A 23,730-nucleotide genomic window follows, 5' to 3' on the forward strand; every position below is an offset into this window, starting at 1 on the left:
TTTAAGCCACAGACATTTTCTATTTTCTATAATCTCAATTAGCCCTGAATTGAATTTAACGTGAGAAAAAATAACTTTCATAGTTCAGTTGATATGCTTCATCTGGACTGTGTGGTTGGATTAGATGTTATTGACAAACAACCCTCCATTGTTCAACATATTCTTACCCAAATGTGTTTGGAACATATGTCTTCCCCCCCCCCCCCCCCCAATACACCCAGACTCACTTCTGTGAAAACAGCTCATGTGAAAAAACTAAAACTGTCCTAACTTTACGAGACAATGCTGTGTTCATGGACTCCATCAATCACGACACAAAACAAGAGCTTTTCAGGGGCCTTTAACTTGATATAAATGTAGATAATAATCCACTCCACGGCTTTGCCAAGGTTGAACAAAACCAATAACTTCTATTTCTGCTTCTCTTTAATTACATTCTGGTCCTTTGAGATTGGAAAAAAAGGAAACCTGACTGGTCTTATCAACCAATACAATCCCTTCAGTTGTTGCATGATTTTATAACTTGACCAATAATTGGAACACAGGTTTTTTTCCCTTCATATAGTCATTTAGATGTATGAGGCCAAAACAAGCAATACTGACTCAAATAAAAAATATCACCATAAGGGCAGTGAAACAGTAACCAATATCAACCAAACTTGGTAAAAGAAATCGAGGCAGTAAATGCATGATGGAAACATTGAATAGCTGCAACAGAGAATGAGTCGCTGGCCGATACCCCGGGTCGTTATCGTCGATATTCATGCGCCCCGCGGTCTCGGAAGACGGTCTTCTTTCTATCCTCGGTGTAAAAGACAAACTGGCTGAGGCTGAATTGAATCACGGTCCTATAAAAAAAGCCATGGTGCGTGAACAGTGCTTCCAGATGGCCTATGGTTCAGCTCAGCCACAGGAGGTCTCCACTACACACCAGAATATCAGGTTCATCTGTGAGTCCCAGAACCATTTGAATATGTGGTCAGTGGGATCAGACATGCTGTAGTGAAAGACACACGAGGCAGAATTATTGACGACTCAGCACGTTGGGGTTGCCGTTTTCCTTTAATTCATTTGATCCATCAGAAGGATTTACAAAGCCTGCTATTTAAATGCCATTTTTTATTTCATTTTTTGACCAAAACAATACCATTCATGAATACAGCTGCACATTGTCGACATAACCGTACTCCAGGGAAATTATTATGTGCAAAGTAGCACTCAAAGTCAACTAAGAGGCAATATTTCATATCATAATAGTTCTCTCTATTAAAGATAGAAATAAATCCATGCAATATTCATCTCTAACGATTATATTTATTGTTTCAGATTTGGCACCATCCTTAAGTTGAGGTCAGTGGAAGCGCCCTGAGGTCAGGTTTTTTGATTTCGGAAATAAAGACAAACTATCCTGAAAACAATTTGAGTAGTCTGAATACTTTGAGACAGTCCAGTTTCACTTTGATTCCTTAGCGATGGCTCATTAAGTACCAAGAGGGCATTTCTTTTAATTTTTACAGATGATGCAAAAACCCTCAACCATCGAAGGGATCATATTATATTATGTAAACCGACCCTTACCGTTATTCTTAAAAAATAGTCAGATAGTATCAATAATTGCATGATTTATAAATGTGTTTTTTTCTTTTCCTAAGTATCATACAAGCTTAGTAGCACTACACGTCATGGAGCTGTCAGTGCTGTGCAACACATACTCAATAATACGACTGATAATAACAATATTAATAACGATCATAACAAGTCATCGTAAAAATTAGCAAATGCTATTCAACTACCATGTAAAGGAAAAGTTTCGACAGTGTGCTTTTTCTTCCAAAAAAACCAAACAGAACGGGAAGAAAGAAAAAAAGGCTGTGGGAGCACAGTGTGAAGATCCTACTGCTCTCACAGAACTTGGCACTGTAACATACTGTACACTCTACAAGACTGACAGTCCCTTGGAAACAGAGGAGGCTGTCGAGAAGGAGCCGAGGAACATGCAGGCCTCTGGGTTGGCATTAATGTCAAAGGCCTTGCCATTCACGCTCAGGACAGGCAAAAAGAATCAGGCTCAGGAAACATGCCCAGAAAACAAACAAGACTGTTGAGGAAATGAGGGGAAAAGATCTCCTGCGAATGTTCCAGTCAGGGGCTGCAGGATTAACCGATAACCGTCTCTGATTTGAAGAGGACGAAGTCTCTGACGAGTAAATCAAAAGGAGCAGCCGGGGCAGAATGCATTACAGTGGGCCTGAGAAGGAGGTGGCAGATTCATAAATACGTCTTAACCTAAGAAGGTTGTTTGCACACTGACAACCCTGAGGATCTCACCTCCCTGTTGAAACATTAGCGCTGCACCTTTCAATAAATACATGGCCTATTTATGCATTTGCAGCAGAACTGATGTGCAGCCGCCTCCTTATTACCAGAGCAGTTGGCACAAACAAATAATAGACTATGCTAGAGAAAAGGTTTCTGTATTTCTGGGCTCTAATCTGACTGCCGTGCGACACCAACGCCAGCAGGTTAATTGTTTGTGACTCTGGAGGGAAATTGAGAGAGAAACCACGAGTGAGGAGTCTCAAGTAGTACTTTCAATAATATTTCACTACAAATAGTCAAACATGTGCACTGAAAGCAATACAAACTAACTCAGGTTATGTTCAAGATAATACAAATATGAAGGAAAGGGAAATACATATTTTTTAATTGTTGTAGACACTGGACAAATCTGTTTCCTCAGGCATGTTAAGTTCTAGTACAATAAAAGAAGAAAACAAAACTCATCTCATGAAGCACTGAGCAAGGCTGTTCTCTAATAACAAAGCAATAACAAACCTATTTAACAAGACATGATACGCTCATTGGGTTGCCAGTTTGGTAGTCGACTCCCCCAAAACCTTCAACCACCAGGACAGAGCTGACCAACAACAGAGTGTCCACCTGGCAAAACTCAACGCCTATGGCCAGTAGCTTCAGGTGTGGTGAAGACAGAGAAGACAGGCAACGCCATGCCTGCACCCATACAGCTCGACCGGCAGGTCATCAGAGGATGGTGCAGAAGAACTTCTTCTCCCGGAAAGGGTTCTCGGAGGCGGGGACGGGCACGATGAGGGGGTCCTCGCGTATGTGGGCGTCGCAGTACGCCATCAGGTCTGCAGCCGCTTTGGAAACCTGCAATGTTGAGACAATGGAAAAGGACACGCATCGGTGTTGAGAAGTCTCTCTGACGATTACATAGGAACTCTATGAATTGAAGACGCATGGCTATGGATCACATCGATGTCTCCTTCACACGACTCCGTCTCTTGACCCGAGTCTCAAATTATGTTTGGGATGTCTTTGGCACAATGAAAACTAGTCGCACTCTTCTCCAGCGCACCGTGTTTTATGTCCTGTACTATCTTGCCTTCATCAGCGTGGTGTCTGAGGTCGTTTCCGGTTTTCTGATCTATAATTTGTCACGTGACTTAACAGTTCCGATCTGGCTTGGGACCTTCGCTGTGTCTTTCTCTCTCCATCTTCTCCTCCCTGTTGCCATCTAACAAAGGCAAAAAATACCCCACAAATAATTGAAGACTACACTACTGTGGATTTTTTTTGTTGACTGAACTTTAGTTTATGAAGTTAAGTGTTAAAGTACAACCCAAGGAAACGCTGAGGATGATGGGAATACCATTATTTTTTTGCTAATATTTAGTCATAAAACAAATGTTTTGTTTTAATTTGTTGGTATGGCATTTGAGAGGATAAACTCATCATCATCAGAGAAGGATGCTGGGGGATTGGATAAGCTGCAGCCGACCATCATCGCCCGCCCCCTTTGGACCAAATGACACAGAAAGGGGAGTCGCCCGCCCCCGGAGGAGAGAGAGGATGCATGGGACTGGGAGCTCAGCGTTCCCAGCTGGGATCGATGGCTGCTTTATTAGCCAGCCTGCTGATGGCTGGATGATGTCCGGCTGCAGAATAATAACATGGACGAAACATGAATCCAGGCAAACCCAGCGACGGGAGACCGGTGACGGTTGTGACTTCATCTTCAGAGAGAGCTCAAGCTGCACTTGATGCCAGAGGCCAAAGCTAGTGGACTCTGTAAATGGTGCTCGGTGCAATGTTTTACTGATGTTGCTGCTATTCAAAAGCAACACATTGAAAAGCAATGCAGCTCTTCGTTGCCGCATATATCAATAAATCATCCTTGAATCCTAGCATTGGACGAGCGAGACGGCATTTTGGTCTGATGGTGGCACAAGAAGAAACGTCCAGGGATCACCAAAGTTATCCAGATTCATCCACTGAGGACCATTAATGCCTTCACTAAAAACATCAAATACTTGACCGACCGACATTACCATCCATTCAGCCCCACCGCTGCCACTGGTGGAGGATTATATTTTGTGTAGAGCATTTTGAAATGTTGGTTTGTATTTATGGTTGTTCCTTTTTCACTTTACCTTTTCTTTCCAGTAAATATTTGAGATCAGACTGGAGTACAGGAGAAGAATTGTGCGTTTTAATTTGGATAGATCTGACCTAAAGTTTAGCTGGTCAGATCTGTGTTCGTTCTCACCACCCCAACAACAGACTGTTTCAGCTGCTGCGGTCAGGCAGGCGCCTCCGTAGTCACGCTGCAAGAACAGAGAGACTGAGACGGAGTTTCTTTCCTCAGGCCATCAGGACTGTGAACTCCGACCTCACCAGGACCCCCACAACTGCCCCTCTTAGGCACACACACACACACACACACACACACACACACTTACTGTAAATATTGTGTTGTTTTTTATTGTAAATAGTGTGTACTTGTTGCCCTTGCACATTCCTGCTGAGCATTGCCACTTTCATTTCACTGCACACCCTGTGTGTGTATGTGACAAATAAAACATCTTGAATCTTGAGATAAATGTTTTTGGAGCTGAATCATGAGAGATTGCTCATTATCTGTGTTTCTGATTCGTCAGTGCCTGTGGAGACTGCAGCGATGCCTGTTGACTCGGTTCTGCCTCCGGCAATAAGAGAGCTCATTCAGATGACTGACAGGTGGTAAGGTGGGACCGTGACCAGCAGAGGGGAAACGAGGACACACTTTCTGCCTCGTGTATTTATTCAAAGTCAAACAGGGACTCTACATTTACAGTTGGGCCAGACTGCACGTGAATGTAGGCTTCTCCTCGGGAGCAGAGTGGGAGGTTATGGGAGGGGCTAACGAAGAGCAGCTGCATCAGAGGGACGGCGAGGGCTCAGGGCTCCACGTCGAGGACAGAGCCATCTGATCTCCTGTGTGCCATTTCACCTCACCCAATGCTGCTCTCACAAGAGAATGAAATGCACAAACTCCATCACTCTGCCCATCTGCCTAAGGATGTTCCTCGGATATTTCAGCATTTTAAAAAGTAACAATAAGGATTCAATTCAATTCAGTGTATTTGACATTTTCCAATATCACAAATGTGCCTCTGTGGGCTTTACAATCTGTACACATATGACATCCCTGTCACATCCGATCAGGAAAAACTGCAAAGAAATAGAAAAAAACATTTTTACTGGTTAAAATGATTGTATAATTGCTGGAGACTATTTTTAGTTGTGGATTAATACACATTTTAAAGTGTTTGTACATCAATGGAGGGAGAGAGGAATGAGGGCCTTGGCTACACATGAAATACTTGCCATCAAGATGATAAGGAACATATAACAAATATAGACTACCACAAGGTGTATCTCGTGAAAAACGACAGCTATTTAAGAATAAATAACAGAAAACAAGTGTATATTTTCGTACATCTTTGAAGCAAAATCCCTGAGGTAAAGACACAGTAAGGAAACCTTTCTTTACTCTATCTTTACCCTAGTGGTACCCCACCAAGGGATCAGGACACTGGATACTTTTAGCCCTACTGGGCATCTAGAAATCCTTCAAAAGAGATTGCTTACTTTTAAGGAGTCACAATAGAGCAAAAGGTTTGGGAACCGCTGAGTATCTCATGCTGTACCAGTAACTTTGAAACCAGATTAAGGGTCCAGAGCCATGCTCGGCGCTCTGTAGGGATGCACTTAGACAACACGAATAGCAGACGATCGGAGAGTCAATAGTCTAGTAGCTATTTGGCCAGTTACACCTAAACTAATTCTGATCATTGTTTTGAGGTCATACTCTGGGAGGTGTCAAATTTTGTCACATTAGAAGACAGCCATAGTCAAATTCTACTTACTCAGAGTACATATACTGAATATTTAACAGTGAACCATTTTTACTGCTGCAATTTCTGTCTCTAATACTCTTATTTCCAGCACTTATTGGTGTCTGCACATAGTGGGAACATTACCAAAGCTCTTAGCGATGCAACTAAACCGCTTGATTACTCGTATAATCAAAGAGAATGCAATAATTATACCATCATGTAACTGCAGCCAGAGTTTCTGCGGAGAACGAGAGCCCCACAGGACCGAACGTGGTATAGCACAGTGCCCAGACTGACTGTAATTACACTGCAAACCCAAGATGGAAGGAGAGTCCTTCTAATTAGCACAGATCACATTCTTTTAGCTGATTGAGCAATTAATGAGAACATGGTGATCCCTCAATCAGCAGCACAGAGACTCCTCGTCACTGAGACACTTAATTACATCCAAGGGATCTCCAGACGTGGCCTACTGTCAGTTTCCTTCCCTTTGGGATGTATGCATGTCGAAGTGTCCTTGAGCAAGACACTGAACCACCACTTCGCTTCACTGAATATCCCCTTGAGGATCAATAAAAGTGTCCCTTGCTTTCTTCTTTCTCTGTACTGTTCTCGGCTGACTTACAGCCACATGGCTTTTTTTTTATAGAATAGTTGAAGAATGACTTGGATTTCCACATGTGATGGCCCAAGTAGTTGTTAGTTGCCTGCCGACTTTCTGCTGCTCAGAAATCAATACAGACGTGAAATCCTGCTGATCACACAAAATATAATTATTTAGATGGACTCGCCAACTCTCCCATCCTAAGTTATTTTCTAACTTTTGAATTAACAAAAATGTTGATTGGGATAACTTCATACAATATGTAAAATGAAAAGGCCTCATGGGTCTGCGGTCTTAATCAGTGGAAACGTTTTTCATCCTTAATGCATTCATTTAGTTTTTCTTGGGACATTATTGTAACTGATAATTTGTGGGTGAACTGCGAAGATGGTAGCTTCCACGCCAATTCATCAGAATAATCCTAGAAGCTTGTATCTTCTCTCTGTGACATGCGCAAGGCCTCCTCTTGCTATCTGCCCCGAACGTCTGTCTAGAAATGGGAACAAGAGCTTTTAGGTTTGCTCCTCCAGCGGCTTGGAATTTGCCGCAGACTGATCTGGGTCTACGGGAACCGGTGTCTTTAAAAATAGATTGAAAGAGTTGGAGGAAGGTTCATCTGGTTGTAGATGTTTTCTTTGACTGAGGTATGTGCACCCGTGTGAACTGGGTTATGATGACTTGTCTTAGTTTTGGTTTTATTCATGCTGTGATCTAAAAAACTATTTCTTTTTTTATATTGTCTGTCACTGTTTTATGTTGTATTGTCTGAAACTTTGTGTAATGTGCTACTGCTGCTGTCTTGGCCAGGACGATGTTGTAAAGGAGATTTTTAATCTCAATGAGGTATTTCCTGGTTAAATAAATTGAAAATTAAATGAAACCCTATGTGAACTCAGTGCCAAATATTTCAGATGAATGTCCTCAGAGTTGGCTAAAAAAAAAAAACATGTCACGTTTTACTTGATTACAAAAGACATGTTGATTTTAAGAGTTGAGAAGTTATAGTCAGATTAAACGTGTACACAACTCATAACATAAACTCAAATGTGCCAATCAAGCAAAGAAACAAGGTTGTTTGTCTTCCTGAACAAACTAACACAGCTTTGTCTCTTATGAATTTAAGTTATAGTTAAACTTGCTCAAAAGGTCTTCACACAAGAACAAAGATGAGTCAAATAAGACGAGAAGTAAATTATTCAGAAAGCTTCAATATTTGTCAGACCCACTATGGAGTGGAGTGAAAGCGTTTCTGATATACATCAGATCTGACATTTTAGATTAATTTAAGGTCAAGTCTGTCATGTCGTTTTCCATAAATTGCTCAGGTGCCAATAAAAATGACAAGTCACATCTATTCAGACACAATGTTATCTGAATACTGAGCATTTCCAGTTTTTCTCCTCATCTACAAAGCCTTGATTAGTGATGCTCCATCATATCTTAAGGAGCTTGTATTTGTATTGCCCCACTAGAGAGCTGCGCTCACTAAATGCTCATGGAATGTGTTGTTACTCTGTAATGCTTCCTTCTGGTCAGATGACATCTATTGTCCATCTGGGGAGAGGTATCCTCTGTTGCTCTCCTGAAGGTTTCTTCCCTTTTTTCCCCAGTGAAAGGTTTTTTTTCTAATTCTTGGGAGTTTGTCCTGGGACAGGGATGTCTTATGTGTATAGATTGTAAAGCCCCTTGAGGAAAATTTGTAATTTGTGATGTTGGGCTGTACAAAATAAACTGAATTGAATGAATGTGATCCGTTTCATCTACCAGGCTGTTCGGGATGATATGACGTGAACGTGGCATCCGTCCTTGTCTTAACTCAAACACTTTACTGTGTTTTCAGTGTCTCAAGTCAGGTAAGAAGAATCAAAAGCAGCACATGCTTCAACAGCTTCAACTAGCATCAACTCAAATTAGATCGCTGAAGTTGCAGGCTGGGTCTAAAAAGTGGAAGAACTAGACTCCCACAGAGAGAAGACCGTCATTAAGGCTGCTGGATGTTGAGTCTAATAAAGTACTTTAAAGGGGAAATATTTACTACCGCATTCAAAAGAGTACTAATTTAAAAATGTCACAGAGTATTACTATTACAATTAAATTCCTAAACATTTTCAACTGAACACGTTTAGGCTTCAAGATACATATTTTGACTTGAAATGGCAATATTGATGTGGTTTCACTGATGTGGTTTACTGTTTTGAAGTGGATTAAACCTTTATATTGATTCTTAGGCTGGAATTAAATATTGGAATATCGATTAAACTTCTTCGAAAAAGTTGGTTATAATATTGTATGTTTCAGGTTATTAATATTTGTCTTTCACATTTCTGTATCCACTAAAAGTAAATGCATAAAGTGTGTATGTATATATATATATATATATTTCAACATAATGGTAATTTTTCTTTCACAATTAACATGAAAAGGACTTCTTTTGTAGTAGGATGTAATTGCTTAAGTTCGAGTTTGATATGTCCATTGCTGCCGTAGAAACATGGCCGACTCTGAAAAAGGATTTGCTCCCTATGTCGTTATGAAAGGCTTATTCTAATAAAGACAACAATTCTTAGTTTTAAGTGACGATACACTGATGAAAACATAATAATTAATAGTTTATTCCATTTACAACAATATATTCCAATAAATCCAACTGGCCCTTGAAATCCAACTCTTCTCATTAAAAAACATGTAAATATTTGAAAAGATTTATATGAGACGTTGCACCAAACTTGTAGGTTAAATAAGGGGTCTTCCTGATACATCTTCCAAACCCTGATTACACGTTGGGGATAATCACTATGTTTTTTAAGAAGGAGGTTTTTAAGCAGCCTTTGTTGTGCCGAGTAGAGATGATGGTGTATGGCAGGCTTCCAGGCCCTGGCTATAATGCTGAGCGAACAGCCTCGGGGCTGTGGGGCAATCATTCCCTCGGCACACGGGGAGCATACCCAATGAGATGGTGACACAGCCTTTTAAATTGCACAAGAACTGGTTTATGAACAGCCGCCCCTTCATACACCAGAAACATATTTACGTAAGATATGTGCTTATTGCGGGGCAAACAGCATGCAGTAAAAACACTGACTTCTAGGAATGGTTTGATCCAATGACTGGATAGCAGAAATCTCAACATACATAATAGAATATTATTACATTTTAAAGTATTGTCACTGAACTCTACCAAAAGGAGCGTAAAGGGCTCAAAAGAAAATGTTTAACCAGGTGTTGTTTGATATAAGGACACATACTCTTTATTAGGCCTGAACTGATGGAGCTGCATGAGGTTATGGGCATCAGGAATATGGTTATCATATAGCAAGAAACCACATATGGATGTCCTTTTTTCTGCAACTTGGAATTTGAACCAGAAACCTCACTGGCAGTGTGAATTGAGAAGAAGCATGCGTGCTAACAAAGAACAATCTCTGTGCTCACACTCTAAGATGACCCACATTGTTGGATAACCAATGTCAGAAGTGGTCAACAATCAGCGGAGCCCAGCATGCCTCTGGGCCCTTGCCTCAGTTAGCACGTTGGTGCCACTCGGGTCTCCCAGATGTTCACAGTGGACACACTGTGACAGAGAGGTGGCACCACCGGCGCTCTGAAGGTGAACTGATGCTTCATGTGACGACTGTCAGTAGAATCAGCTCTCAACTAAGCTGTGGAACATAAATGTAGACGTCATCTGGCAGTTGGCTGTTGGAATAATAATAAATAATGGGAACTTTAAAGTTGTATTAACCCTGTAGAAGCTATTCATTTGATATTAGTATTGAGTTATTTCAAGTAGTATTGTTTAATTATTCAGGTTGTTTGCTTATTTAGGTTAGATGTTTTGATATATTAGAAGAGCTTTTTTTGTGATGTTTTTAGTTTAGTTTAATTCGTTGTCGTTTACATATATATTTAGTCTTTTGATTGTTATTTTGTTCTCTAATTGGGTAACACTGTGGGCACCTGTGGTTATATGGAGGAGTAGGCAGGTACAGGACCAGCATGCACCTGGGTAAGCCTAAGTTTTTAGAGAGGCAGCGTTAGGAGTTCCTTTGTTCTTATGTTTGTTTGCTCGTTTTTTTCCCATTAAATAAATTATTAGAAAAATGGAATCCTGATTGGACAATGCTTTCTTTTGGCTGCGTAAACCACAAACCCATGGTGCGTCAGTGGCAATTAGATTTATGTTTGTTTTTGATTGATTGGACCACTACAAACCTTTTTGAGGCTCCAGAGGGAGCTGCAGGAAAGTCTGATAAATAGCTTCAAGTTATGTCACTTGAGTCAGAGTTGGTGAGACTGACTTTGAAAATGAAGAAATAAACAAATTTAATCTGGGAGTGTAGATTTTACAAGAATGGGGTCTTGGCAGACTTGTGTATCCAGATGCTTATCTCTGCTCAACGTTAGAGCTTCAGCTGCTCCGAGCACGACTGACCTGAATCTCTGTCCAAACTGCCGACGACATTGTTAGTATGTAGCCTCAAGGTTTTGACAAGGACTATGTGTGGAATATAAAATATTATAAATACATGGTTCTGCTTAATCAGTTTTTATCCTTTAAAAAAATGTATAATTTGGAAGTACACTTTTAAAGAACAGAAACTTCACGAAGGACCGATATAAGGTCATGATGATGCTTCACTGCTACTGTATCAGCCCATCCAATAGCACTGAGATAACAAACAGCGCGTAAGAGTGGACATAGGTATCAACATAAGAAAACTCATAGATATCTAGAGCTTTGCCTCAAGTTTATACACCGACTGTTTCTGCATTTAAATGTATGATGCAGTACTACTTTGGGAAATACAATCATCTGCTTCCTGGTGGGGAGTTCGATGAGATAATCACGTCTCACGCTTCAGTAAATATGGAGCTGGAGAGAGCAGCAGTTAGCTTAGCTTAGCATAGATTAGCACGAAGACGGTAGATGAGGGGAAACGAGGGGCTGAGACTGAAGGTCACACAACTCCTCTTCCAAGCCCTCTGAAGTGAAAAACGGCAGCATGTAAATGGTCCTGTACTTGTAAAGCACTTTTGTAGTCTTCCACTCAAAGCACTTCAACACTACATGATGATTCACCCATTCACACATTAATGCGAGAGGTGTGTAGGCTCCAACTACACATCAGCAGTAACTAATATTCACACATCGTAGACACAGCTACAGGAGCAATTTTGGGGGTTTAGTGTCTTGCATGTAGTTTGTCACAGAGAATATGACTTGGTTTGGTCCTCTGAACATTTCCTCTAATTAGGGTTTAAAGGCATAACTGTCAAAAACCATTAAAATGACCAAAACCAAAAATCTGTCAGTCTATCTCTTCAAAACGTCTTCAAATCTCTGACTCTTACATTTAATATACACTTTCCTTTGAACAAACCAAGACAGTAGTACCAGTAACAGTTGGGCACTGCAGTTATCAAATGGTACTCAATCAGGACGCCATATCAAAAAAATGAATAATTTGAGCTGCGGATTAATACACATTTGTTAGCGAGTATATCTGGCAGCAGGTCAGTGTGTAGTATGTGGGATTGAGTCCAAATAAACGACGAGGGTTCATCGTGATGAAGGAATATATTCGCCTGAGGTGTTCTTATTGTTAGCGTATTTGTTCCAGCCCGGCTATTGGGTTAAAACTAAATGTACAATTTTATTAATATTGCAAATTTGAAACTGGGACGGGGAACGTCAAGTTGGATGACGTTTCCAGTTTTAAGAGAGACATTTTCTTGTTGTTGGTTCGGACATGAAATTAATAAAAATGAAATGTTTGCTTGGAGCTGAAGACGATCAGTCATCAGGAAGAGGATATTGTACAGCTCCAACACAATGTGTCCAAATCAGTGTGGTTTAGATATACGTACACACACACACACACACACACACGCATGTATCACGTTAACCACATTCATATACAGATCTAACAAAGAGTATAGCTGCATAAAGAGGCGATAAGCAAAGCTTCCAACAACCGATAAAGTTTTTAGATAAATGTATAACCAGCCAGATTAATTTACAAATCCACACATTGCATATTTGGTCAAATAGAAACAAATGCAAATATGTGCTCACAGACACAGGTAAAACATGTGTTAAGTACCTTTATCCTATCCATGCAGGCCTCCATCTTCAGCTGCTCCACAGCTTTCCTGGCATGGGAGATGCTGGCCGTGCTGTTGTTGGCGATACCGTCCTTCATGGTGCTCCTGTGACACCAAACACAGGCACAAAAGGGGGACACAGAGTCAATGAACATCACATTAAATCCAAAAAGCAGCATCCCCCTGGCGACGTTTCTACCCCCCTCCCCCCAGTTGGAGAAGCCATTCTCTGCCACAACCTTTTTATTTAAAAAGGACCCATTTTGTCTGAGGGGGGGGGGGGTCTGTTTTACAGCAGCCAAGCTCCATTTTATCTGAAGGAACAGCTCAAAAAGGCAGCAGCTGGACAGCCAATTGTCATTTTACAGTCATTGCTCATGAATGGGGTTTTGTTGTTGTTGGTTTTGGGGTCATGTTGTTCTAATTTGCTCAAGGGCACTTAAACATACATTCAGGGGGTTATGCTGCGTTATTTCCTTTGACTGATCAGTTCTAGGACCCTTCCAAGGGAATCCACCGATTGGAGAAGAACACTTCACTCTTTGCCTTCATCCTCTCAACTTTCTCCTCAGTGGGCATCAATGCAACTGCAGTGACTGCATCTGCCCCATTGTGACCAGCCTTACTGTGCATCTATCAAAATGAAGTCTCATGACTAAACATTGCTCTCGTGTTAGGCCCCTTGACCCCCTCACTGTGAAATGTTCCAGAATGACAGCCACAGATGTGTTTTATATAATAATGTGCATGGCAACATGAAGCATTTGACTGAGGGTGGGGTGCTGATGCATATTATTATTTTTTGCATCGGTTTGCTTATTTATGCCATTGTCATCGCATCAAGTCCAATGTAACTGTATTCAAACGAATAAAATCAGGCAGACGTTTCGTAAAACAGATAATTAATTTCCCCATGCCACCCTTCATGGCTCTAAAGCCAATTTATAGCCGTTATTCACCCCCTCGTAGGAAGCTATCAGGCCTGTTCCATGTAGGTTTCGCCCATCCTTAAGCCCACACGGCTCCATCGGGGGCTTTAACGGGGTCTCCGCCGTGTTATCCGAACGTAACGAGGCTAATTGTTGATGCAGATCTGTCAAACATGGGCGACCTTATTTCTAAAGGCATTACATTGTGGCCACGCGCCGTGCGAGCTGCGGCCCTGGTCAGAGCAGAAGACAGCGAACCACACGTCACGAACAAAACACACACATTATGTTGCATGTCAAAATTACATTGGAAAAAACAAACATATTAGTTACATTGCTCGGCTATGAGCAGATTAATGTAGGCTACAGCCGCCGACCTACCTGAAATGTGCCAATGGTTTTCCAATTTGGAGAATTCCAGGCTGACTCCACCCAACACACACACACACGAAAATAGAGGATCTGTCAAATATCAAATGATAAGAGGAAATCCCAGCCTCGTTTTGGTCTGGACTCAACCCGAGGAGAGGAGGTAAATCCTGGCGTTTAAATGTCGCCTCGGCGGTTCGCTCAGCGCGGGTCGTGCGTATTCTGTGGAGGAAGACGAGATCCAAGCGGTGAGGTCTCGGTGAGCACCGCGGCTGGACTTGGAGAGATGTTACGCATGCAGCAGGGGGGGGAACCTCTGTATGACGATCAGATACAGGCTGTGTAGGGCAGGGAGCACTCGATCAGTAGACCCGGAGCTGCAGCAGCAACGAGCCAGGACGCGTTTCGACTGTACAAGCTGGCCCTAAACGCACCGGCAGCCCATTAGTCAAATCAGCGTCTCTGGTTCACTCGTTTGCTTTATTGCTGCAGAAGGCACCCGAGATCGGCAGGCTTCCCCATTTCATTTCTACATCAGCTTTGACATCACCGGGTCCCCCCACCCCACGCCATAACGGCTGGTTATCGCACTGCTTTTGGGGGGAATTTGCATCCAGATAAAAAATCTCAATCCATCAATTTGATTTGTAATTATTATCATCTCGCTTCTGATCGACGAGTAATTTGTTCAGAATTCACCTAGGTTTCCTCTCACGTTAGTGTCCCTGAAAGCACCAGACACATAGAACACAAAACACAAGAGGCTGTCATAGCTCTTCAAATATTTATATATATTTATAATATACTCACTTTGTTTGTCCATACGCACACACACACGCGCACACATGTATACACAGACAAACATAAAACACGTGCTTTTAGAACCTCAAGTCATGATGCCAAATTGGTTCAATTAAAAGATACACTATCAGAAACTCAAGACAATGATCTTAACCTTCCTCTTGTGTTAGGGTCGGCACCGACCCGTTTTAGGTTTTAAATGCATAAAAGAACCACATAAATTTGTTTATTTTCATCAAGGCTTTTTGACTTTGTCAGGAACCTCTATTTCAACAAAATAAAAATAAAACATTTTGTTTCACTAAATTATAAAATGCTCTGGTTGAAATTATGACCTTTGTGTTGTTAGGGTCGGTTTCGACGCGGTTATAAAAATAAGATTATAAATCAATAATTAGAGCCAAACCTGAAATCATAAGTGCACTGTCAGCCAACAGTGACAGCCAGCTCCTCTCCCAATCATGTGAGCTTTAGGGGATTCTCATTTTGCATTGTTTTCTACAGAATCTACAGATTTACACAGGCAAAGCTGCGAGTGGCATCCCTGAGAAAAAGGAATACATGTGGTCCTCGATATGACTACTGGACTGCAGGGTCACAATATCACTTGTGACAATTTCTTTACCAGCTATGACTCAGGCCACCTGATTCTCAAAGAAAGAGGTGTGAGGTCTGCCCAAGCAGGACAGAAGGACACACGTATTGTGCTTCAACTGCAAGAAATATCTCTGCAAAGAACACACTAAAAGTGTCACTTTTTGCCACACATGCATCTAAACACACACATACACATGCAAGTTCTTGCACACAGAGACTTTTACTCTGATTTCGATTTTTATTAGTTTTGAAACTAGTAATTGATTTCTATTGGTTTGATTTGCTTGATTGGTTGTTTGTTTGACCTGGCAAATCTATATTTTGTGTTATGACTTCTTCTGCTTTTTATTTTGTGTTTGTATTCAAGTTCTATTGCTGAAAAAAATACTTTTTAGCCTTTTTCTTGAAGTAAATATATATGGGTCGAAATTGACCCTAACACCATAAATGTTACTATAGTTAATAATATTAAAATTAAAAAATAAATAAAACAAATATATTTCAGAGATGTGTTCTAATACCCCTCAGTAATAGTCAGGTAACACAACAACCCTTTATTTATTTAAATTATTCTCTTGAGGTTCATTTTACCATTTTTAAAATTGAAATATGGCATACTGACAAAGAAAAGGCCCAGAAGCCCACACCAAAAATATTAAAACCAATATTTTCATGGATAAGGAAGCCTAACAAGGTAACCAAGAGATGAGAAACAAATTGGATGATAGATAATTGTTGTTGGTGTATTTTACAGCTGATTTAAGACACGGGTCAAAACCGACCCGTTAACATAAGAGATGGTAACAGAAAGCTAGCACAGGAGGAAGGTTAAATGATTTATAATTTAAGTTAACAGAAAAATATATTTCCTTCTGTGTCAGAGCACAACAAAACACATTGCCGATCATAACGTTTTCCTTTCGTCTTGACACTTTCTCAATAAAAGGGGGGAATATGTGTGTATGGGTGTATGTGTATGTATATGTGTGTATATATATGTTTATGTCTGACATTGTTGTACTTGTTTTATGTTTATATTACTAAATGAATAAAAAAATGTAAGTGACAACAAAAATAAAAGGGGGGAAAACATTCAAACAATCTCACGTGAGGATGTTCAGAGAGAGAAAATAAAAGGTTGGGGCTCACGTAGACATACACTTTTATAAATGTTAAGGAGGCAATGTATGTACACATGAATGCAGGAAACCCAGTAAACAAACGCTAACATCATGTTCTGTGCAGGCCTGGTGCTGCACACAAGGGTCCTGCTTGCTGACAAGGAAAAAGATAACACCACAAAAGGAATGACGTCATGATTTAAGAAGAAATATTCCCTTTCTTGTAAACATGGCAACCAGGTGAGAAATTTAAGACATCATTTTTCATCACAGGAGGCTCACTGCAGTCACAACAGAAGCCACACATCTTCACAGCCGTGTAAAAACAAACTCCAGATGAACCATGACAAAAATGATCTATTGCGTGTCTGATATTGCTTTCTTGAGTATTATTAGTGGAATTAAATCCAAGCTCAGTTCATGTTAAGACCACAGATCATTGGCTCCCCTGGAATTAAATGGTAGCTGATAGAATAGTGCTTTGACTATCATTTCACACACATTATACAAACAAACTGAACGCATCGTAGGTCGAGTGGGAATGTAAAGAATAGCTGCATGGACCCATGGATGGGTTAAGGAAAGCAATGTTTGGTTGAGGGTTTCCTTGACTGATTAGTGTAGTGTATACGATCATGAAATAAGCTGTAAACGTCATCAGTGCAAGAAACTGTTGGAACTGTTCTAGCCTCAGGCAGCTGGACATGATGCTCCTCACCGCGCCCGCTCCACCCTTCCATACAGTAGCTCAGCAACGGGAACTTCAGGTAATTCCTCTTGTCTGCTGCTGCTTCTTCCTTCAGGCATTTAATGTTGTTTGTTAATTTCTCAGAATCTCAGCAAACTATATTAAGTAGTGAAAAGGTTTTAGTGCATTTGAGCAGCCGACAGTTCAAGTAGTAACACACAAGAAAAGGAAAGGAGAGACGAGCCTCTGTGGCGCTTCTAATAAATAAATGAACATCAATATTAACGCAAGAGGACAGGTTCAACCAAGGCAGACCTTCATAAAGGAGTATCATGACAGTAAATGTCACACCCACATACATACTGTCGAGGTCACCATCATTCTAGCATGCAAACGTAGGACAGAACAACAGGCAACACAAGGAACAGTTCATCCCAACGTCCCCCCCACTGAGCTCAAATGCATTTCAGTGACACTCGTGTGCAGACTCGAGTAGCGCAGACAGCCCAGCAGAGCGGCGTCTCACTCCCAGAGCGGGCCAGACGCGAGGAGGGGCTCTCTCCTTCCCAGCTACTGCGGCGTCAGCAGGACGTGCTCGCCGAACTCCGGCAGCAATCTGTCAGACGACGCGAGGAGGGAAATACGAGTGCCGCCGAGGTGAGAGACGGGGGTCTTAACACTTTGGGTCCGGCTTTGGTCAGATGATAGCAGCTTACCAGGAAACAGGAAAATCTACAGGCAATCAGGCAAAGGATCCGCACAACAAAAACGCAACAGCAATCAACAAAACAATATCGGAGTTAACAAATCACACACACCCTCGGAAATACATTTTGCATATAAAGTGTCTGTTGCAGCCTCGGCCAAATATTCATCCATTCTCGCCAACATTCCACTTCATATGTTTATAAATATATATTTATATACATACAATACTATTTTCATAATTATTTTATGATGCTGGGAGTTTGCTCAGCTGAGGATGGCTTTAGTTACAAGTTAGGGATGGTTCAGGGAGATTGAGGCCATGCCGACACATCCTCCTCCCTGTCGGTGCAGAGAGGGGGAGACGGAGGAAGAGAAGGAGGGGGCGGGGCTCCTCTTGCTGAACTGGGCAGCAGTAATCATCAGACACACAGTCAGCCTGCAGCGTAGCTGCTCAGGAAGGAGTAGAACATGGGCAGCTTCATGCGCTGCTGGTCCCGCCGACACCACGCCATCACCGTGCCCTCGCTGTTGGCTGTGTAGAGGTGGTGGCCGTCACACGAGTACGTCAGGCTGAGGCGGAGGGGACATCGTCATCAGTATTTCCACCAGAATCACACATATATTTTCAATGGAGACGAGTGGCATTACATAAAAGCAAAGAACAACAATCTTTGTAGCGCTGTTGAGATACCTGATGATGGGTTTGCTTGACTTGGAAAAGGTGACCTCTCTCACTGGTTTTAAATCCCAGGTGCTCCACAACCTGGACACATTTCACACATCAAAGAAAACACAGAATAACTCATCGTCTTGAGAAAGGAAGCACATACACGTGAAAAGAAAGTGCCTGCTCACCTGACGACGCCGTTCTCCAGCCCCCCCGCGATGACGTTGACAGACACGCCCTCCGGCTGGTTGGAGAAGGCCACGGAGCAGATGATCTCTCTGCAGTGGACGTGACCGATGAGGTCACCGTTCACCGTCCACAGACGCAGGTCGCTGCCTCCGCCCACTGGATGCACAGAATCATTGTGTCATAACAACATTGTGTCAAGTCTGGAAAAGTGGCATGCGTCTTCATCTCTGAGAGGAGACGGAGCCGAGCGGTCGTCACCTGAGTCACAAACTGTTGCGATGTCACCCGTTGTCTCGCTGGCGGACACTGCCGTCACTGGGCTCTTGTGGCCTGTGAGGCTTTGTACATAACAGAGCCTGAAGAAACACAGAACATCCCTTTACTTTAGAGTTCTTGTCACCCACTAAAAGACACACACACACACACACACACACACACACACCTGTTGAGGTCCCAGAGGATACAGGTGCCGTCTTGGCTGACGCTGATGAGGATGCTGTAGGGTTTGCAGACAAACAGGCTGGTGACTTCCCCTGTGTGTCCGTATAGATGAACCTTAGATTCCACCTCCATCTCCGACTGCGATGGAAAGATATCAGAAACCATACACATAAGACATGCAGACCTGAATAAATGCATGTTGCTCAGAGTTTAGCATGGATGAGGCACCTCGGCTTTTATTGTTTCCTAAAATCACGACATTAATGAATCTCCACAACAGGGTTTTCTGAACAGCACAAATCAATTGCTATTGGAACACCCTTCAGCTACAGAAAAAACAGGATACCTAACTGCCTCTTGGGAGGGGCCGATGAAAGTCGGAAAGCCTCTCTGATGATTGAACTCTAATCCCACTTGTGGGCTCAGTGTAAATGTGTTTCAAGGGCAACTGCGATGTGACTAATGAAGCCGAGTGTTTGAGCACGGTGAGGTGGGGAAGGGGGGGGGGGGGTAATGGGAGGTGGGTGGGTGTATTGGGTGTTGATGTGGAGGTGGAAGGTTAGAGGGGGACGTCGCCATGGAAACCCACCGTGGTGCTGGTGAAGCGGTTGCTGTAGGCGGTGATGACTCCACACTTGCTGCCTGTAAATAGCTGGCAGCCATCAGGCACCCAGGCGCAGCTGGTCACCTGGAGGAGAGAGAGACAGACGGTTGGACCGAGCAAACGAGAAACCGGACAGCTTATTGGCCGGTCCTCTAGAGTTTCACTTTCCGTTATTTTTTAGCTTGAGTTGAACTTGTGTTTACCTGGTGCAGTTGTGAACACTGAATGAAGTTGATAGGCGGTTCACTCTGCTTGCTCTTCAGCCTCAATATGTTGTCTGCGTAGCCCCAGCTCAAGATGGCCGACCACTGGATGTCTGTGCTGTGCATGCTCCGAACACCTACGGAGTCGAGACCATGAAGTTCATCGAGTCTGCAGGATATTGTGCAAACCATCCAGTACATCCAGGCTGAGTGACTGGTGAGTGTCCTACCCTGCTCCTTGCTGTAAATCATCATAAGGCAGAACTTGCGGGAGAGCCCGCAGATGGCTCGCGTTGGCAGGGCCAGCAGGGATCCGAACCGCTCCCCGTGCGGCTGACTGAAGCACACCACTGGGTCTGGAGCAGAGGGCGAGCCCACATACTCACCCCACTTCAGACCTTTGATCCATGGCAGTGGGCTCTGTGGGGAAGAGGAAATTGCCAGGTGAGCAGCGGATCATCTCATGTGCGATATATGATGTCATTCCTTAGTCACTGCCATCACAGAGCAGATTACCGGGCAGACTATTTCTTTGGCCTGTTCTCGAGTTTCTCTGAAGGCCAGCTGAACTAGGAGACCCATGGCTGCCGGCAGCTCCCCCTCCATCATGAGTTTGGGGCCGGCCCTGCTGACATGAGAGGCGCTGAAGAGCTGCCTGGGTGTCTGTCCGTATGTTTTGATCATCGTCTCCAGGGCCCGTCGCTGAACTGGGTCTTCTACAGCCGAAACATCCATGCCAAAATAAGTCTGTGAAAAATGGTATGAAGGCTTTCGTAAGCAACGACAACTTTCCCAATCATTTCGATCAAAGGTGAAACAAGCAGCTACTTACAGCTGGATGGAAGACATTGATGGCGTGGACAGCTGCTTTGCCTTTCTGCTTGAGCCCAAACACCAAGTCGATCCACTGGCACAGAGTCTGGGAGACCTGGTCCGACTCGAGCGCTTGCCGGTGGATCAGGATGAACAGACGTGGGTCGTTGCGGGCCCAAGGCGGCAAATTCACATGATTCACTCTCTCACCATTTTGACGAACACCAAAATCAAAACCTGTGAAGGCAATTTTTATTTAAAAAAATATATGCTGGTATAAATGATAGGTATATATATATATTTTTATGGTATAAAACCAAACGGAAAAAGAATTACCCTCTCTGTTGACCAGGAATTCTGGGAGGTAGAAAAACTCAGGGATGAGCTCCTTAACATCAGTCATAGACTCGAAGGAAGACAGGCGCCACGTGGTGTTCATCGAGTGAAACGTCCGGTCCGGGATATCAAAGCTCTGGTCTGATTAAGGCCAAAGACAATCTAATTACAGATTCCACTCACTGATTGAAAAGATCCCCTTTCATGACCCGAGACACCACGCTTGCTGAATACATTTACAATCACATGAAAAGATGCCTCGGAGGATCAGAGGAGAGACGGATGAATGAGAAAATAATTAACAAGAAAGGAGGACAGAGGCGAAAAACAGGAAGGGAAGGGCGAGGAGTTGATCAGAGAAAAGTATAAAGATTAAATAACATTTTATGGCTCATACACGGGACTATGGCAACGCGCCACTCAGTCAAGGTGTTTTGAACTTTGCAGTCCTAAAAGCCTTGGCATCACCCGAGATGGAGCCGTCAATGTAATGCAGACAGGAGTCACTCTGTGATGCTCAAAGCTTTTTGAAGAAGTAGGAAAATGACCGACTGTTACCTACTGTTATAAAGCACTGGCCTGCCTGTCAGTTTATATTTACAGTACTCGTGGGAACTAAAGAGACTGTAAAAGGCAATGCAGCCGGAGACTTTTTCTTCCTTAACTTTTAGTAAAACCTAATTTGTGACTCACCCTGGTAGGCGAGGAACATCTTGGTGAACGGAGGCATTCGAACCATGAAGTGCAGCACAGTGCCACTGTTGGAGTAATGTGAGCCGTAGTGGTATGGCTGGACAGGAGGCATGGGGTCGTCCTCACGGATGCCCTTCTTGTACTCCTCCTCAAGGTACTGCACAACACACACAAACACATCTTTTCTTATCAGACCATGCAAACGCAAGAAACAGTTAAAATGCCCAACAGGCCATACCCTGTAATTATCCACGTAGCGATCTTCTTTCTCTTTTGTTTGGACTGCTATGGGTTTGATTAAATTCCTGCAAAACAAAATGCAAGCAAATCGGTAATAAACCATGTTGATGTTCAACTGTGACAACTGACACTGTACTTATTCTAAATCATTCGTGTGTCTTGACTTTCGATATTGTATTTGTCATCCAGCTTAATCCACAATATGTCAATTAAATTAATAAATCGGAATGCTCCGGAATAAACTGAACTAACTTGAGAGTTATACATATTTTAAAGACTGAAATATTTTTAAAATATGTATCTCTCAAATTTGTTCAGTTTATTCCAGAGCATTCTGATTTATTAATTTAATTGACACATTGTGGTTTTTTCATTGTTTTTGTATGTACATCAAAGAGAAACATATATTTTATAAAGTGCCCAAGAATAAAGTTAATAACATTATAGAATTGTATTTCTTTATAGAATCAAAATAAATACATAAAATATATGTCCAAACATATCAAGAAAGCTGCCATCAAGCACTGACACTGACCTGTAGATGCTTATGTCCTGCAGGTCGATCGTCTCACTGGTGTAATCGCGCAAGATAAAGGGAAACACCGGGTACTGCATGAGGTCGTTGAAGGAGCGGCCTGTGTGCTTGTTGAGATGCGTCAGGTACTCGAAATTAGAGATTTGACCCAAGCCCCAGAGCTGAGTGAGCGCCGTGATGTTTCCGTGCTCCAGCAGGTTGGGCAGATCAGAGGTCAGGATGTTGTGGTAGACGTCGTCACGGAACTACGGCGAGAACAACGGGAACCGCGAGAGTGAAACTTGTAGAAAGTACTAACTCACAAATGTAATGTTTCGTGTCATGTCCCTCCTGTCGACTATCAATACATGCATAACATCCTCAGCACCAGAGCACAGAGCCGACAGCCATGCCAGCGGCTCCGTGAGCTTTTACTTGGCAGAAGTCAGCATGCAACGTGCTGATGTTACAGAAGTATGATGTTCATCATCTTTGTTTGTCATGTTAGCACACTGACATTTTCTACATGTAACGCAACACACAGATCATCTGAGGTTGATGGAAATATCATTAGTTTTGCAGAGGATCACCAGAGAGACTCCAGCTCATCTAGAGGGGGAAATTAATGTGGATACCAAATGTCATGACAACGTATCCAACAGCAGTTGAAACATTTAACTGAAAAATATTACCATCAGTTTAAAATATAAATGAATGCAAAGTTGAAATGATTCCAAACAATCAGAGGCGAGAAGAGATGATCAGTCTGGCCTCCATGTGCTGAGCACGTCTTTACTTCCTTTGATGTAAAACGCAGACTAGCTGAAAAGTCTGATGTCCAACCATATCATAACTCTATTTCAGTAATTTACAGAAGTAATTTTCCTCTAGAGTATGACAGTACAGTATCTTATCATCATGACTAG

At 42.5% G+C, this 23,730-nt stretch overlaps 2 protein-coding genes across 6 annotated transcripts in view; both read right to left on the minus strand.

Moving 5' to 3' along the window:
- Positions 1-1,043: 1,043 nt before the first annotated feature.
- On the minus strand, positions 1,044-14,861 carry LOC130207633 (guanine nucleotide-binding protein G(I)/G(S)/G(O) subunit gamma-4). The gene is made up of 3 exons (XM_056436310.1): positions 14,202-14,861; positions 12,891-12,996; positions 1,044-3,171 (listed from the first exon to the last, which is right to left on the minus strand). Exons 2-3 carry the CDS (start codon positions 12,987-12,989, stop codon positions 3,043-3,045), a joined length of 228 nt encoding a protein of 75 aa, XP_056292285.1. The 5' UTR covers positions 12,990-12,996; positions 14,202-14,861; the 3' UTR covers positions 1,044-3,042.
- Positions 14,862-14,959: 98 nt separating this feature from the next.
- lyst (lysosomal trafficking regulator) overlaps positions 14,960-23,730 on the minus strand; it is a 56,393-nt gene continuing 47,622 nt past the window's right edge. For all 5 annotated transcript variants that reach the window (XM_056436307.1, XM_056436306.1, XM_056436309.1 and 2 more), the window contains 14 exons: positions 22,826-23,070; positions 22,289-22,355; positions 22,051-22,207; positions 21,358-21,498; positions 21,041-21,258; positions 20,725-20,955; positions 20,439-20,628; positions 20,209-20,345; positions 19,991-20,089; positions 19,403-19,539; positions 19,219-19,316; positions 18,960-19,116; positions 18,796-18,867; positions 14,960-18,674 (listed from right to left, as the gene is read on the minus strand). In XM_056436307.1, coding sequence (XP_056292282.1) covers positions 18,536-18,674; positions 18,796-18,867; positions 18,960-19,116; positions 19,219-19,316; positions 19,403-19,539; positions 19,991-20,089; positions 20,209-20,345; positions 20,439-20,628; positions 20,725-20,955; positions 21,041-21,258; positions 21,358-21,498; positions 22,051-22,207; positions 22,289-22,355; positions 22,826-23,070 — 2,088 coding nt within the window. In that variant the 3' untranslated portion in view covers positions 14,960-18,535. The remainder of the gene's footprint in view (positions 18,675-18,795; positions 18,868-18,959; positions 19,117-19,218; positions 19,317-19,402; positions 19,540-19,990; positions 20,090-20,208; positions 20,346-20,438; positions 20,629-20,724; positions 20,956-21,040; positions 21,259-21,357; positions 21,499-22,050; positions 22,208-22,288; positions 22,356-22,825; positions 23,071-23,730) is intronic.

Source organism: Pseudoliparis swirei, chromosome 17 (assembly GCF_029220125.1).
Source record: "Pseudoliparis swirei isolate HS2019 ecotype Mariana Trench chromosome 17, NWPU_hadal_v1, whole genome shotgun sequence".
Classification (NCBI taxonomy): Eukaryota; Metazoa; Chordata; class Actinopteri; order Perciformes; family Liparidae; genus Pseudoliparis; species Pseudoliparis swirei.